Genomic DNA, 13,983 nt, shown 5'->3' with positions numbered 1-13,983 from the left:
TCGGTCCAAATGATCTTCTCCATCCTTCTCCAACACCGCATTTCGAAACTTTCCAGATGTTTCTGACCTACTGCCCTAAGTGTCCATGTTTCAGCTCATACAGAGCTATGCTCCAAATGTAGCATTTCACTAGTTTCTTCCTCAAATTTAAGTCCAATTTGCTGGTAAAAAGATTCTTCTTCTTGCTAAATGCAGCTTTTGCCATGGCAATCCTGGATTTAATTTCACTAGTACACCNNNNTAGAAGGAATATAATAAGTACAGCAAAATTACCTAAGATCGTCGGTTATAGACGCCGAGGGACAAGCTTTAATGATGCTACGTGATTGTACGTAAACCAGTCTTCATGAATATAGCAGGGAAAGAATGTTGAATCGATATTATCTCTATGCAACTGGATCGAATGTCTGGGACTTCAATTACTTTAATCAGATAATCTCGGTGATATGAAATTTGAATCTCTGACATATATGCCAAAAATTCCCAATATAAACATGTGTTGAGAAATTGGATTTTCCGGTAAACTCGAAGGTCAGTAGATAAATCACAGGTTTATCTGGTTATACCTGATGAGTGACCGCTAACAGTGTATAAAAGGACAGCGAAATTACAGACTGTCAGCAGTAGCACCTAACAACATGCTTCGCTTTCTAGTACTGGCTTCTCTTGTTGTCTACAGCCTTGGTAAGTATTATGTATCCATTACAGTGAATAATGTTAAGGAAATTTTGTGAATTTTATAGGACTTCACTAAATTTCTGAATCCTAAATGGAAATTAGTCGGTCACGGTAGCCGAGAGGTCTAAGGCATGTACTGTCTTGGCTCACACGGAAGCCGGAATCGTGGGTTCGAATCCCAAACAAGGCATGGATATTTCGTGTGTGTATGTGTTGTGTTGTGTTGTGTTGTCCTGCGTTTAGATAGAGGCCTTGCGATGAGCTGATCACCCGTCCAAAGGGTTTTACCGTCTGTAAAAATGATCATGAAACTGAGAATTCAGCTCCATGCTCCAAAGCGGGAGCGAGAGGAGAGAGAGCGAGGAAGAGAGAGAGAAAGAAATGGAAATTAAATTGTAAAGAAATATCGAATGATGATTTTCATAGCGGTACAAGCCTGTGGAAATCTTTTGAAAGGAAAACTCTTTATTCTCAGGCGCTGTCACCCGGCTCAGACGCCCGCGTCTTGATGGCCGAATTGTTGGCGGTGAAGAAGTTGATATCGCCAACTTCCCGTATCAGGTAACACATCCTGATGAAAGAATTCTTTAAGTAGTTAAAGCTGCATGTCCATAACGAAATAATTGTTCTGAAGAGAACTAAACAGTAACATTATTTCCAGCTCTCTTTCGAGTACAGCAACAGCCACAGATGTGGGGCTTCAATCGTCAGCGCGAACTGGGTTGTGACGGCTGCTCACTGTGTTGACGGGTAAGTTTATATTAAAACACTAAAATGTTTACACAGATAGATCAAACAGTAAACAATATCACATAGCTTATATGTAAAACAACATAAATTAATTATTTAAACATTAAATATTAATAAGAGTATAATCTTTAGAATGTGACTCTGAGTAGATTGATAGGGATTTATTGCCGCTTCGGAAGAATTCTCTGCGTCATCCATCAGGGTACAGCGGTAAGGCGAGCATACACGAATACGTCGGAAAATCTCATCTAAATTATAATGCATAATATCGCGGAAGGCAGTACTGCTCTTGGTCAGTCCCATGAGAACCTCAAATCACAAAAATAGAAAGATAATTCGAGATGTCCAAAAATGAGTGCATACATTTTAATAATTTGCATAGATAAAATAAACTCAGGCCGAAAAGTACGGATTTCACCACATGACAGCGGAACTATCAAAGATTTACTTACGAGGCTTGTTCTGTTGAGCTCACATGACTACGCAAAAATGTGCGCATGCGTCAGTTTCAGTGCATTAAAATCCCGGGTGGACATTGTGCGAACAACAAAAGAAGTGAAATGGAGAAAAGTAGGGGAACACTTTCTGGGTAGTGGTTTCATGTGGTGTAAAACTGTACTGTCCTAGATCTCATTATTTTCACAAAAAATATGTTTATAATATGAGCACTTTTTTCTCTGGCCCTCTGTATATTTAAGTGCATGTACCAAAGCGCGAGAAACATTTTTTCACAGAACATTATGAAAATCACTATTTCAAGTAAACACTTATTGGAGACTATAAATTCAATAAAATCCTCCTACAAAAATTTAATTCGTACTTGTAAATCTAAGTGAATATCTGTATTGATAAGGGCGTGAGTAGGTATCGAGTACAAACAAATGATATTTGAAGCCGGATTTATTATCACAAGAAAAATACAATTTTATAAAACAACACAGCCGGGAAAATTCTTGCATGCAGGAGGAGCACCTGGGCAAACCCTCGTGGCACAATTTTGTCATAATTTTACTGGACATAGTAAATAGGCAGAGGATCAAATCGCGTCTAGAGATTCATATTCTGAACACTATTCCTGTAGAGCATATAAGTTCTAACGTTAGCCATCTGTAACAAGAGCAGTTTTGAGCTCTGCATATACAAACACTTGAAGAATAATATAATATATTATGACATGACGCCTGAATGTCGGTATTGCGCAGTCAGGAAAGCAACACAGAGACGTCCATTGCTAGACAACGGCTCGCTAAACACGTTTCCACAGCAGCGGATAAGCACATAATAATAAAGGAGCTGTTGGATGTGGTGATCTCTATCCAGTTCTTCCAGAGGTTCTAAAGGCAGAACAAGCGAGAACACTCAGAGCAGTTAAGTTAATTCGGTCCATTTCAGTAGTTCAGAAGTTTTAAGAGAACTGAGACAAGAGAAAGGGAATGGAACTATTCCTCGGCAATAGATTGATTGTAGTTAAGAGTGACTGTAATAGATATGTCAATAAATCCNTTCAGTTCAGTAGTTCAGAAGTTTTAAGAGAACTGAGACAAGAGAACGGGAATGGAACTATTCCTCGGCAGTAGATTGATTGTAATTAAGAGTGTCTGTAATAGATATGTCAATAAATCTAATCATCCAATCCAACCCGTTATTATTAGTCACGGAAACATGGACACTTGACAATATATTTACGTTAATTCTCTTCAACAGCGCTTCAGCTTCCCGAGTGCAATTCCGGGCCGGAAGCAGCAGAAGGGGAACAGGCGGTTCCCTCCACCCTGCATCTGAGCTGATAGCTAACCCAAAGTACGATTACTATACAATCGATTTTGACATCGCAGTTGCAAGGGTAAGTGTATTTAGTTTATTCTTACACTTCTTGGAAAGGATCATTAGTCATGCGGTGACTACACTGTCACTAAAGCACGACATTACTTTAAAATTAATAATATAATTTGGATTTTGAAGGTAACGTCATTAACTTCTAAGAAACCATTTTGAACTGTTAAACATAATTTGGAAATAAAGATTTAATTAACACAAAGTCACTGGCATATATGTAAAATATGCTTTGCTACAAGGAAGTAAGATTACTCCCTACTCAGTACCATATAAACCATGCACAAACTTGCAATGTTGCAAAGCATGAAAGCTGGGACATACGTATCATAAAGAAGGTGTAATTAGATTTGTTTCATTCTGGTCCCTCACACTATTAAGTTTACAATTAAGTTTATTTCAGTTCAATGTGGCATATAATGCCTTCACCACTTCAGCACTTAGTTACCTAACATGTTTCGATTCTTAATGAATCATCATCAGAGGTATACCTCTACGATCAGGAACCCACAATACGTAATTGTTTTTATAGGACTATATACACTTAAAACATTTATGATGTTCACTGTATGTAGTTGTTAATTTTCTATTGTCGAAATAGATGTTTGACGTAAACTTTTATAAGAAGGACATTCTTGAAATGTATTACTTAGAAGTGTAGTAGTTGCAATCACTTCCATAACACATAGTTTAAAAAAGGTAATTTTCCACTGCACTGTATATAAAATTCAATTTGTTTCGCCTCAGCAGCCTTCCTTTACGTTAAAATTATATTATGAATATGCGTAAAAACTTATTTTTAAGTTAAGAAATTTGTTCGTGAACCAATATGGATCATGTTTTATCTTCCTTAGTAGTAGGAAGTTATGGAAGTGATTGCAACTACTACACTTCTAAGTAATACATTTCAAGAATGTCCTTCTTATAAAAGTTTACGTCAAACATCTATTTCGATAATGGAAAATTAACAACTACATATAGTGAGCATCATAAATGTTTTAAGTGTATAGTCTTATAAAAACAATTACGTATTGGTGGGTTCCTGATGATGATGATGATGATTCATTAAGAATCGAAACATGTTAGGTAACTGTGCTGAAGTGGTGAAGGCATTATATGTCACATTGGACTGAAATAAACTTAATTGTAACGGTGTAATTAGTTACGATTTCAATTACCATTTACTTAGGTATCCGTCTCCTTCACATTTGGAACTGGAATTCAACCAATTGCACTGGCCCGCGAAGCACCTTCTGCCGGTGAGGATTCAGTGGTGAGCGGTTGGGGAACTCTCTCGTCCGGGTCATCATCACTTCCNGTCAGACTGTAGTAGATAGCAGTCATGAGGGGAACTAATGGCTCGGGAAATTTTGATGTCATCAGCAAAAAGCAGACACTTAGAATGGGCAACTGCATCACACCATCATAAATGTTTTAAGTGTATATAGTCTTATAAAACAATTATGTATTGGTGGGTTCCTGATGATGATGATCCATTAAGAATCGAAACATGTTAGGTAACTGTGCTGAAGTGGTGAAGGCATTATATGTCACATTGGACTGAAATAAACTTAATTGTAAAGGTGTAATTAGTTACGATTTCAATTACCATTTACTTAGGTATCCGTCTCCTTCACATTTGGAACTGGAATTCAACCAATTGCACTGGCCCGCGAAGCACCTTCTGCCGGTGAGGATTCAGTGGTGAGCGGTTGGGGAACTCTCTCGTCCGGGTCATCATCACTTCCAACAGTACTCCAAGCGGTGACAGTGAAAATTGTGGCCTCTGCCGACTGCAGTGCCGCCTATGATTCTTACGGTGGAATCACAGAGAATATGATCTGTGCTGCTGTATCTGGTGGAGGCAAGGACGCTTGCCAGGGTGACTCCGGCGGTCCTCTGGTTGCTGGCGGAAATCTTGTCGGTATTGTATCCTGGGGAGTTGGCTGTGCTGAAGCGAATTACCCCGGCGTGTATTCCAACGTTGCAGCTCTCAAGGACTTCGTCACTGAACAAACTGGTGTCAGCTAAACATGCGATGTAAACAGACGTAATTTAAGGGGCAACAAAGTTTGAAGTGTACATTACAGGAAATAAATAAACGTGCTCCACAATTTTGAGGTGTCAGAAGATCAATTTTAATGGCAATGATACCACTTTCCCGACACTAATAACTCGTTCAGCATCCTAGACTTGGGAGTGAATTCAGTATTCCTAACGCTGACAGTCCAAAACCCATTCTAGAAATTGTCTGTCAACATTAAGAACATGTTTTTCACCTTCAGATCCCAACCATTTTGAGTCTGGTATTATCAAAAATAAGATATTATTTCTTGCAAGTATCATTAGGTAAAATACAAAGTTGTCCTTGTGCTTCACTAATTAAGCACTACAACAAGAAGACGTATGACGAAGCGGATGTACAGATCCATGTTTTCTTGACCTTGGAATTTGCTGGAGGTAAATGGTCAGCTTCACTACCCGGCCGCTTTATCCCCGGGGAAAGAGTCCCCGGTACCTACGTGGTAGGAGGTTGGGTGAACTCCAGAGTGGCCTGGACTCTGTAAAGAAGAGAAAATTCTTGACCCTACTGAAACCCGAAATCCGATCCCTCGGACTTCCAGCGCGTAGCCAGTCGCTATACCGACTACGGTATCCCGGCTCCAGGAATTTCACATAGCTGTTTTAATACACAATTAAAAAGTCTTGAAACGAACACTATTGTCTAGCTTGCACTCCAAAATTTTGTTTAAAAAATTAAAAATGGAACTATTGGAAGTGAATCTAGCATTCTTCAAGTTTAATACAAACCCAAGGAGGTCTCCAATTTAAAAAATTCAGGACAAGTGGTATGGTTCGAGATCTAGAGGGTGAAGCACCTTCTGGTCTTGTGTAATGTAGGTTCAATTACAGATCATAACGAGTGTTTGATGGGGACCTACCACATTAAACTTAAAAAATCTATGAAAAAGTTTACTGGAATATTTGCAAAGTCAGTTAACGGCCGCATGCAAACTATGCTTACATGTGCATAATAATAATGTAAAATCGAAATTTCAAAACAAAGATTTGTGGAATACTTTCATATAAAATTTCGAGGAAGGTTCTGTAAAATATATTTTAGGATGCATTTAGAAGTGCGTTTATATCCTCCCGTAAAGTGGACCCTTTTTATGTAACAGTACGGCCGAAGACTAGAACTGTCCAACTCATCTTCGAAGCAGTTCTTTCAAGTCGTACTAATTGAATGGTAAGGGTAGGGCTAAACGGGAATCCGATGTATGAACCTAAACAAATTACGCTTCATTATGGAATTATATGACTCAATTTGCAATTTATAAAACAAATTGCACGAGAGTTTGAGTAGAAGGTCCCTCAACTTACTGGGCGCTTGTCAACATCTGAATGAGCCATCCGGCTCTGTTGAAGATTGGGAATTTCCTTATTGTTTCGGCGGATCTTACCGCCGTGAGAACGCCCCTGTTCTTTGGATCTTTGTAGATACATGTGCTAAATTCAGTAGGGTTTGTTTGCATCAAGTTATATTGTCCTTCAATTGTATGTGGCTTAAATCTTCTTTAATTATATTTCAACGTAATTAATGAAGCCAGATGGAATGAAATGTGTCTTTTAGTATTCTCCGGAATGAAAATTACTGAAGACAATAAAGAAGAGCAATAAACATACTGCTTTGTGGGTGTATGTAATTTAGCTTTTGGGACATTTTATTTCAGTTTTGTCCTACATACTAGTCGGCGATACAGTCCAGGGTCAGCTTTGGCCTTCTCTACAGCCAGTCTCCACTGCTCTCTGTTATTTGAGTTTTACAATTTGTTTTAATTAATGGAACAGTAATATGATCGGTGTTGTGTAGATTTTAAATATACACTCACGTGAAGGAAGATACTCATATGTTAGAGTGCTTCCCAAATAAGGACTACTGAATTATACACATATTGTGCAGAATACAATTGAAGTGTGGTATCAGACAGCACTATGAAAATATGTAAAGCACAATAGACAACTGTAGGTCGCGGTGCAAGGGCCGAGATGGCCCGCCCCTTATACATTCACTCATTCATACACGAAAATATGGAGTGTACATATATATAAGCTCATTCATCAGAAAAAAAAAATTGGTGAATAATTAAAACTACAGCTGTCTTGTCTTAAAAGAAACAATCAATACATTCTTATGCAACAGTACGCTTATCACTGATACTCGTACTTAATGAGATTGGCAAAGCGGTATATCTACAGGCTTGCAGAAAGTTACAGATTAAATTAAATTAAATTAAATCAAATTACTTTAANTAGACCACTGTAGGTCGCGGTGCAAGGGCCGAGAAGGCCCACCCCTTGTACATTCCTTCATTCATTCATGAAAATATGGAGTGTATATATATATATATATGCTCATTTATCAGAAAAAAATGGTGAATAATTAAAACTAAGGCTGTCTGTCTTAAAAGAAACAATCAATACATTCTTATGCAACAGTACGCTTATCACTGATACTCGTACTTAATGAGATTGGCAAAGCGGTATATCTACAGGCTTGCAGAATGTTACAGATTAAGTTAAATTAAATTAAATGAAATTACTTTAGGCTACTATATATTAAATATTCACTGGACACTCTTATGGAATCCTCAAGGAAATAAATATACATGCCTGTATATTGTGTAGTATGCATTACGTGTCTTATTGTAATAAAGCGCTGCTACACGAAATAAAGGAAATCTAATTTGAAAGGAGTTAAAATCTTTTAGGCAACAGTTCTATCCTCATTCACACTCTCTCTCATGAAGTTCTACCAATAAAATAAAATAACCTATACGCCTTTATTAAAAGACAAAGAAAAATACGATTGTTATTAATGACGTCAGTAGTTTTCTTGTGGTTTTATATTGTACNGGCTACTATATATTAAATATTCACTGGACACTCTTATGGAATCCTCAAGGAAATAAATATACATGCCTGTATATTGTGTAGTATGCATTACGTGTCTTATTGTAATAAAGCGCTGCTACACGAAATAAAGGAAATCTAATTTGAAAGGAGTTAAAATCTTTTAGGCAACAGTTCTATCCTCATTCACACGCTCTCTCATGAAGCTCTACCAATAAAATAAAATAACCTATACGCCTTTATTAAAAGATAAACAAAAAACACGATTGTTATAAATGACGTCAGTAGTTTTCATGTGCTTTTATATTGTAGCTCACTGAACTGAATATCTTTTGTATTTCAACTCTGAACCAAGTTTTCTCTTCATGTGGCTCGGGAGTAGCGCATTTCGGCCCGGTACCCTCCTGATCTTCATCCCCCCTTCCCCGAGGCGTCCGAGTATTGACGCATTTGCCGTTTTATGTCCCATCGTCCTATCTACTATGTGATGTTCCCCTTTCTGGATCTGAAATGAAGACCCTTATGAGTGCTTATGAGTAGAGACGCCTTTAGTCCAGTAGTAGGCTGCTTACCGTACCGTTGGTTGGCGAAGAGGGGCATTAAATTGTGTCTGGATTCCTCGCTCCGGTCGATGAGGGCAGCGGCGATGTAAGTTTTTGCATGTTGGGACAAGGTTTTGGGTACTGGATTACCATTAAATTTGCTATTTTTCCAATTATTTGTTTTGAATTGTGTACCCTGTAAATGGGCCACATTGGGATTGGGGTTTGTTTCGTAATATTACGCATAATCTCTCTGAGTTTTCTTTGTCTGTTGTACACAGACGCCTCTGGTGTTATTTGGTTTCCATTTAGGCCTACGAAGGAGGTTTGGGTTTTCATCTTTCGTAATGAAGCATATTTCAGCTACTGAGCATATTGTTCGGAGTAGTTCTGATTCATCTCGTAGTTATTCTGAGTCTTATGTTACTATTTATTGTGTCAAATTGTTATTAATTAATATTTTGTATTCTTTTTTGCTGAAGACAGTGCGGAGATTTCTATGACCTTTTTTCGAGTAGTGTTAGATTACGCTGAGTCTGAACCTCCTATATTCCGCTTAGACTTGCCACCCATTCCATTCAGGGAACAATGTAAACTTAACAACTACGTCAGATATAATGCAGCTTTCGTCCCCCATTTTGTGTAGGGTAAAGACAGAAGTAGTTGAAAAATTATTGAATAAGACACACACACACACAGAATGTTGATCTCATATGTCTATCTTTATTTTTTCAAAATAAGGGAAATATGCTAANATTTTGTATTCTTTTTTGCTGAAGACAGTGCGGAGATTTCTATGACCTTTTTTCGAGTAGTGTTAGATTACGCTGAGTCTGAACCTCCTATATTCCGCTTAGACTTGCCACCCATTCCATTCAGGGAACAATGTAAACTTAACAACTACGTCAGATATANCATAACGTCTCTATGAAGGTTTCCATGACACATACACATATTTTCGTTTCTTCTGTAATTTTTATTCCAGTCTTCTTAAGAATATGTAAGCTTCAATTCAACCTAAAGCGGTTCCATATATTTATCGAAATTTGACATGAGAAATTTCCATGAAAAGGCTTTGTACAGTTCCGCTCCCCAGCTATATTTGTCTATAAAGAGCATAGTTTACACAAACTTTCAATATTCTTTTCCATATATTCGGGAATCCGTTTCAGACATTGAGTTGGAATTTAATATTTTAACTTAACGTCCATATATTTATCGTCCGTTNCGTTTCTTCTGTAATTTTTATTCCAGTCTTCTTAAGAATATGTAAGCTTCAATTCAACCTAAAGCGGTTCCATATATTTATCGAAATTCGACATGAGAAATTTCCATGAAAAGGCTTTGTACAGTTCCGCTCCAACTTAACGTCCATGTATTTATCGTCCGTCAGTATTGCAGCACTTGCTTATTCACTTACTTACTTACTTACTTACTTACTTACTTACTTACTTACTAATGGAGCTGAGCCCTTCTGGAAGAGCCGCCAATTCTGCAGCTACTCAAGAATTTCCCAGCATTATATGGAACCCGAAGGTTCATTACCGTGTTCACAAGAGCCTTCCATTGGTCCATATCCTCAGCCAGATCTATCCAATCTATACCATCCCATCCTACCACTCTAAGATCCATTCTAATATTGTCCACCCACCTACGCCTTGGTCTTCCTCGTGGTTTCTTTCCTTCTGGTTTCCCCTCCAATATCCTATACGCATTTACGTCTCCTCCATTCGTGCTACATGCCCTGCCCACCCCATTCTCCTTGAGTTGATCAATCTAATTATACTTAGAGAAGAGTACAAGTTATGAAGCTCCTCTTTATGCAGATTTCTCCAACCTCCTGTCACTTCATCTCTCTTTGGTCCAAATAATCTCCTCAACACCTTGTTCTCAAACACCCTTAGTCTACGTTCCTTCCTTAATGTCAGACACCAAGTTTCACATCCATATAGAACCACAGACAAAATTATAGTTCTGTATATTCTAAGTTTTATGTTTTTGGACAGCAGACGAGAAGGCAAAAGGTTCTGGACTGAATGGTAGCAAGCATTACCCGACTTAAATATCCTCTTAATTTCTTTCTGAATCAGGTTTCGATCTGTTATCGTTGTTCCCAAATATCAGAACTATTCCACATTTTCAAAACAACTGCTTCCTATCTTTATGTCATGATTTTGCCATGTACTTTGGTGACGAGACAGCAACATATACTTAGTTTTCTCTGTGTTTACTTCTAGACCAACCTCTTTACTTGCGTCAATTAAAGTCTGTGTGTTTTTCTTTATGGTATCTACATTATCACCCAGTATCATCGTCGCATGCCAACAGCTGACGTGTCCCGTTTAATTTCAGTTCCACCTGGTTTCCCTGGACGTTCCTAATTACATATTCTAAGGCAAAGTTGAAAAGGAGTGGCGATAAAGCATCTCCTTGTTTTAGACCATTCTGGATAGGAAATTTATCAGACAAATGTTTACCTACACGGACTTTACTATACGTTTCGTATAAACACATTTTAATCAACCTAACTGGGTTCATGGCTATCCCAAACTCTATTAGAATATTGTACAATACTTCCCTCCTAACTGAATAATAGGCTTTCTTGAAGTCTATGAATAGCTGATGTACTGTCTCATCGTACTCCCATTTTGTCTCCAATATTTGACAAATGCAAAAGATCTGATCTGTAGTTGATCTGTTACGTCGAAACCCACGCTGATGGTCCCAAAAAAATTCATCTATATATGGACTTAACCTTGAAAGAAGAATATTGGACAAAATTTGATATGAAGTTGATAGCAGTGATATACCCCGATAATTACTACAGTCAGTTTTATCACCCTTCTTGTGCACTGGTACAATAACAGACTCTTTCCACTGATCAGGCAATTTTTCCTTATGCCAAATAGAAATAATTAGATTGTGGATCTTAGAACATAATATATCGCCTCCTGCTTGAATAAGTTCTGAAGGAATTTAATCACTACCTGGCGTTTTATACCGTTTCAATTTTGCAAGAGCACTTTCAAACTCAAAAGGGCTAGGATCAGGTATTAACGGCTCAGCTGTATCAATTTCTGTCTGTCTAACAGCACTGACCCTATATAAATTCAATAACTGAGAGAAGTAGTTCCTCCACCTATTCAAAATGTTGTGCGAATCTGCAAGCAGATCACCATTCTCATCCTTCACTAAGTTACTCCTAGGCTGGTAACCCCTCTTAAAGTCATTTATTCCTCTATACAGGTCTCTAAAGTTCTTGTTCTTACTGTTCATTGCAAGCTCAGCAATTTTATCTTTCAGATATTCCTTCTTTTTTCTGAAATGCCTGTTGTTTTCACGTCTTATATTGTTCAGATTATCCCCATTTAACTCGCTTGGATCCTGTAACCATGCAATTTGGCCTGCTTTCTTTGATCTAATAATTTTGAGCATCCTTCATCGAACCACGGCTTATGCTTCTTCGGTTCATAATAACCTAGACTCTCTTTGGCAGACATTTTTGTATTCTCTCTAATAGTTTCCCAAGCTTTTTTATCACCCACCTCAGTTTCCAAGTTTTCCAAAGCTGCGAACCTATTTGAGATTTCAACACAACACTACTCTTTACCTGCTACCTCATTTAATATCTTGAGATTGAACCTCTCCATATGAACCCTGTGTGTTGTTTGTCTGCTCACTGCCAGTCTTTCCCTAATATTTGCCACCAGTAGATAGTGGTCAGTATCACAATCTGCTGCCCTGAATGATCGGACATCAAGTACACTTGAGTGCCGTCTCCTATCTATCAAAATATGGTTAATTTGATCTCCTGTACTCACGCTAAATCCAATTTATATACGTATTTTAAGATTTCTTCCGCCACTGCCCTGATCGAACCTGCCCTATACAAACTTCGAACATTCCAAGTGCCAAACCTCATATCCATTTTCTTTAGCTTAGGTCGTTTATGCAAGGAATCAGTCCAGGTCCGAGGCTTTGTGTTCATTTTCGTAACATAATTATTTTTTTACGTTATTTGTTAGGTGGGTCCCTTGTCACCACGGCATGGCGCGTCCTCAGGTTGCGGATGGAGGAGACGCCCTCCAGTTTTGGAGGGAAGCTGTGAATATGTTGAATAAGCAGTAGCGGACAGGCGACAAGGGGTGGTTCTCCAGCTTATTCTCTACTTACTCTTAATCTTAGTTTAACATTTTACACTTTGACACAACATATTTCGGCCCCAAACGGCCATCTTCAGGTGTCTTTATGTTTCAAACGTGTTATCATGTTAGCAAAGACAACACCACAAGCTTTGGAGGAAACACGCAAACCAGGGGCATTTAGCAGACATAACTGAAAAGTAGGCTACGAATGTGAGGGGCAAGCTGCGGAAACTCCTGGGACAGGCGTACATTTATGAACAATGGACGTCACTCCTTGTGAGGTGAAATATGAATTGTAACGAATTTTATCTTGATTTACATTTAAAAGAGAACTACAGCGTGTGATTTTAAAACGGACTAACACAGTGTAGCAGTTTTAGCATAATTTAATAAAATATTTGTAACATATCAAGACACCTGAAAATGGCCGTTTGGGGCCGAAACATGTTGTGTCAAAGTGTAAAATGTTAAACTAAGATTAAGATTAAGTAGTGAATAAACAAGTGGTGCAGTACTGACGGACGATAAATACATGGACGTTAAGTTAAAATATTAAATTCCAACTCAATATCTGAAACGAATTCCCGAATATATGGGAAAGAACATGGAAAGTTTGTGTAAACTAGGCTCTTTTAGACAAATATAGCTGGGGATCGCAACTGTCCAAAGCCTTTTCATGGAAATTCCTCATGTCGAATTTCGATAAACTATATGGAACGGTTTTGGGTTGAATTGAAACTTCTCTTTATGGGTTTATATAAATTACTCTTCAATAAGTAATACTGTACGAGCTGAAAATGCGAATTAGCAGACAAACTTTACCAGAATTCCTCATACCGTACGTCAATAACATCTGCCAGACCATTCGTAGGATATGCGGAAAATTCAATTTATGCTGTTATGTAAACTAGGCTATATTAGGGATCAATGTGGTTGAAAATTAGAATTCCCGGACATCTTTAAGCGGACGTCTTCCATGCGCAGTTTTTAAAAAAATGCTGAAACAAAGTCAACAGATAAACAAACTGATGGAAAAGCATGGCCAGAACACACAAAGATTTTCTGTATTTTAAAAATAATACGTGGAAACGTAAACACGTCACGCCGTATAATAACGTAAA

The 13,983-nt window shown here is 38.0% G+C and overlaps 1 protein-coding gene across 1 annotated transcript; it reads left to right on the top strand.

Annotated features, from left to right (window-relative positions):
* Positions 1-577: 577 nt before the first annotated feature.
* On the top strand, positions 578-5,379 carry LOC111875238 (trypsin alpha). The gene is made up of 6 exons (XM_023871297.2): positions 578-684; positions 1,154-1,239; positions 1,340-1,428; positions 3,133-3,271; positions 4,451-4,550; positions 4,982-5,379. Exons 1-6 carry the CDS (start codon positions 639-641, stop codon positions 5,290-5,292), a joined length of 771 nt encoding a protein of 256 aa, XP_023727065.1. The 5' UTR covers positions 578-638; the 3' UTR covers positions 5,293-5,379.
* Positions 5,380-13,983: the final 8,604 nt, after the last annotated feature.

Source organism: Cryptotermes secundus, unplaced genomic scaffold, assembly GCF_002891405.2.
Source record: "Cryptotermes secundus unplaced genomic scaffold, Csec_1.0 scaffold506, whole genome shotgun sequence".
Taxonomy (NCBI): domain Eukaryota; kingdom Metazoa; phylum Arthropoda; class Insecta; order Blattodea; family Kalotermitidae; genus Cryptotermes; species Cryptotermes secundus.
This window is presented reverse-complemented; position numbering and strand designations above follow the sequence as displayed.

Coding starts and splice junctions, on each gene's coding strand:
- LOC111875238 (XM_023871297.2), top strand. CDS start 639: ATGCTTCGCTTTCTAGTACTGGCTTCTCTTGTTGTCTACAGCCTTG. Junction 1,240..1,339: donor TCGCCAACTTCCCGTATCAG/GTAACACATCCT, acceptor CATTATTTCCAG/CTCTCTTTCGAGTACAGCAA. Junction 1,429..3,132: donor GCTGCTCACTGTGTTGACGG/GTAAGTTTATAT, acceptor TCTCTTCAACAG/CGCTTCAGCTTCCCGAGTGC.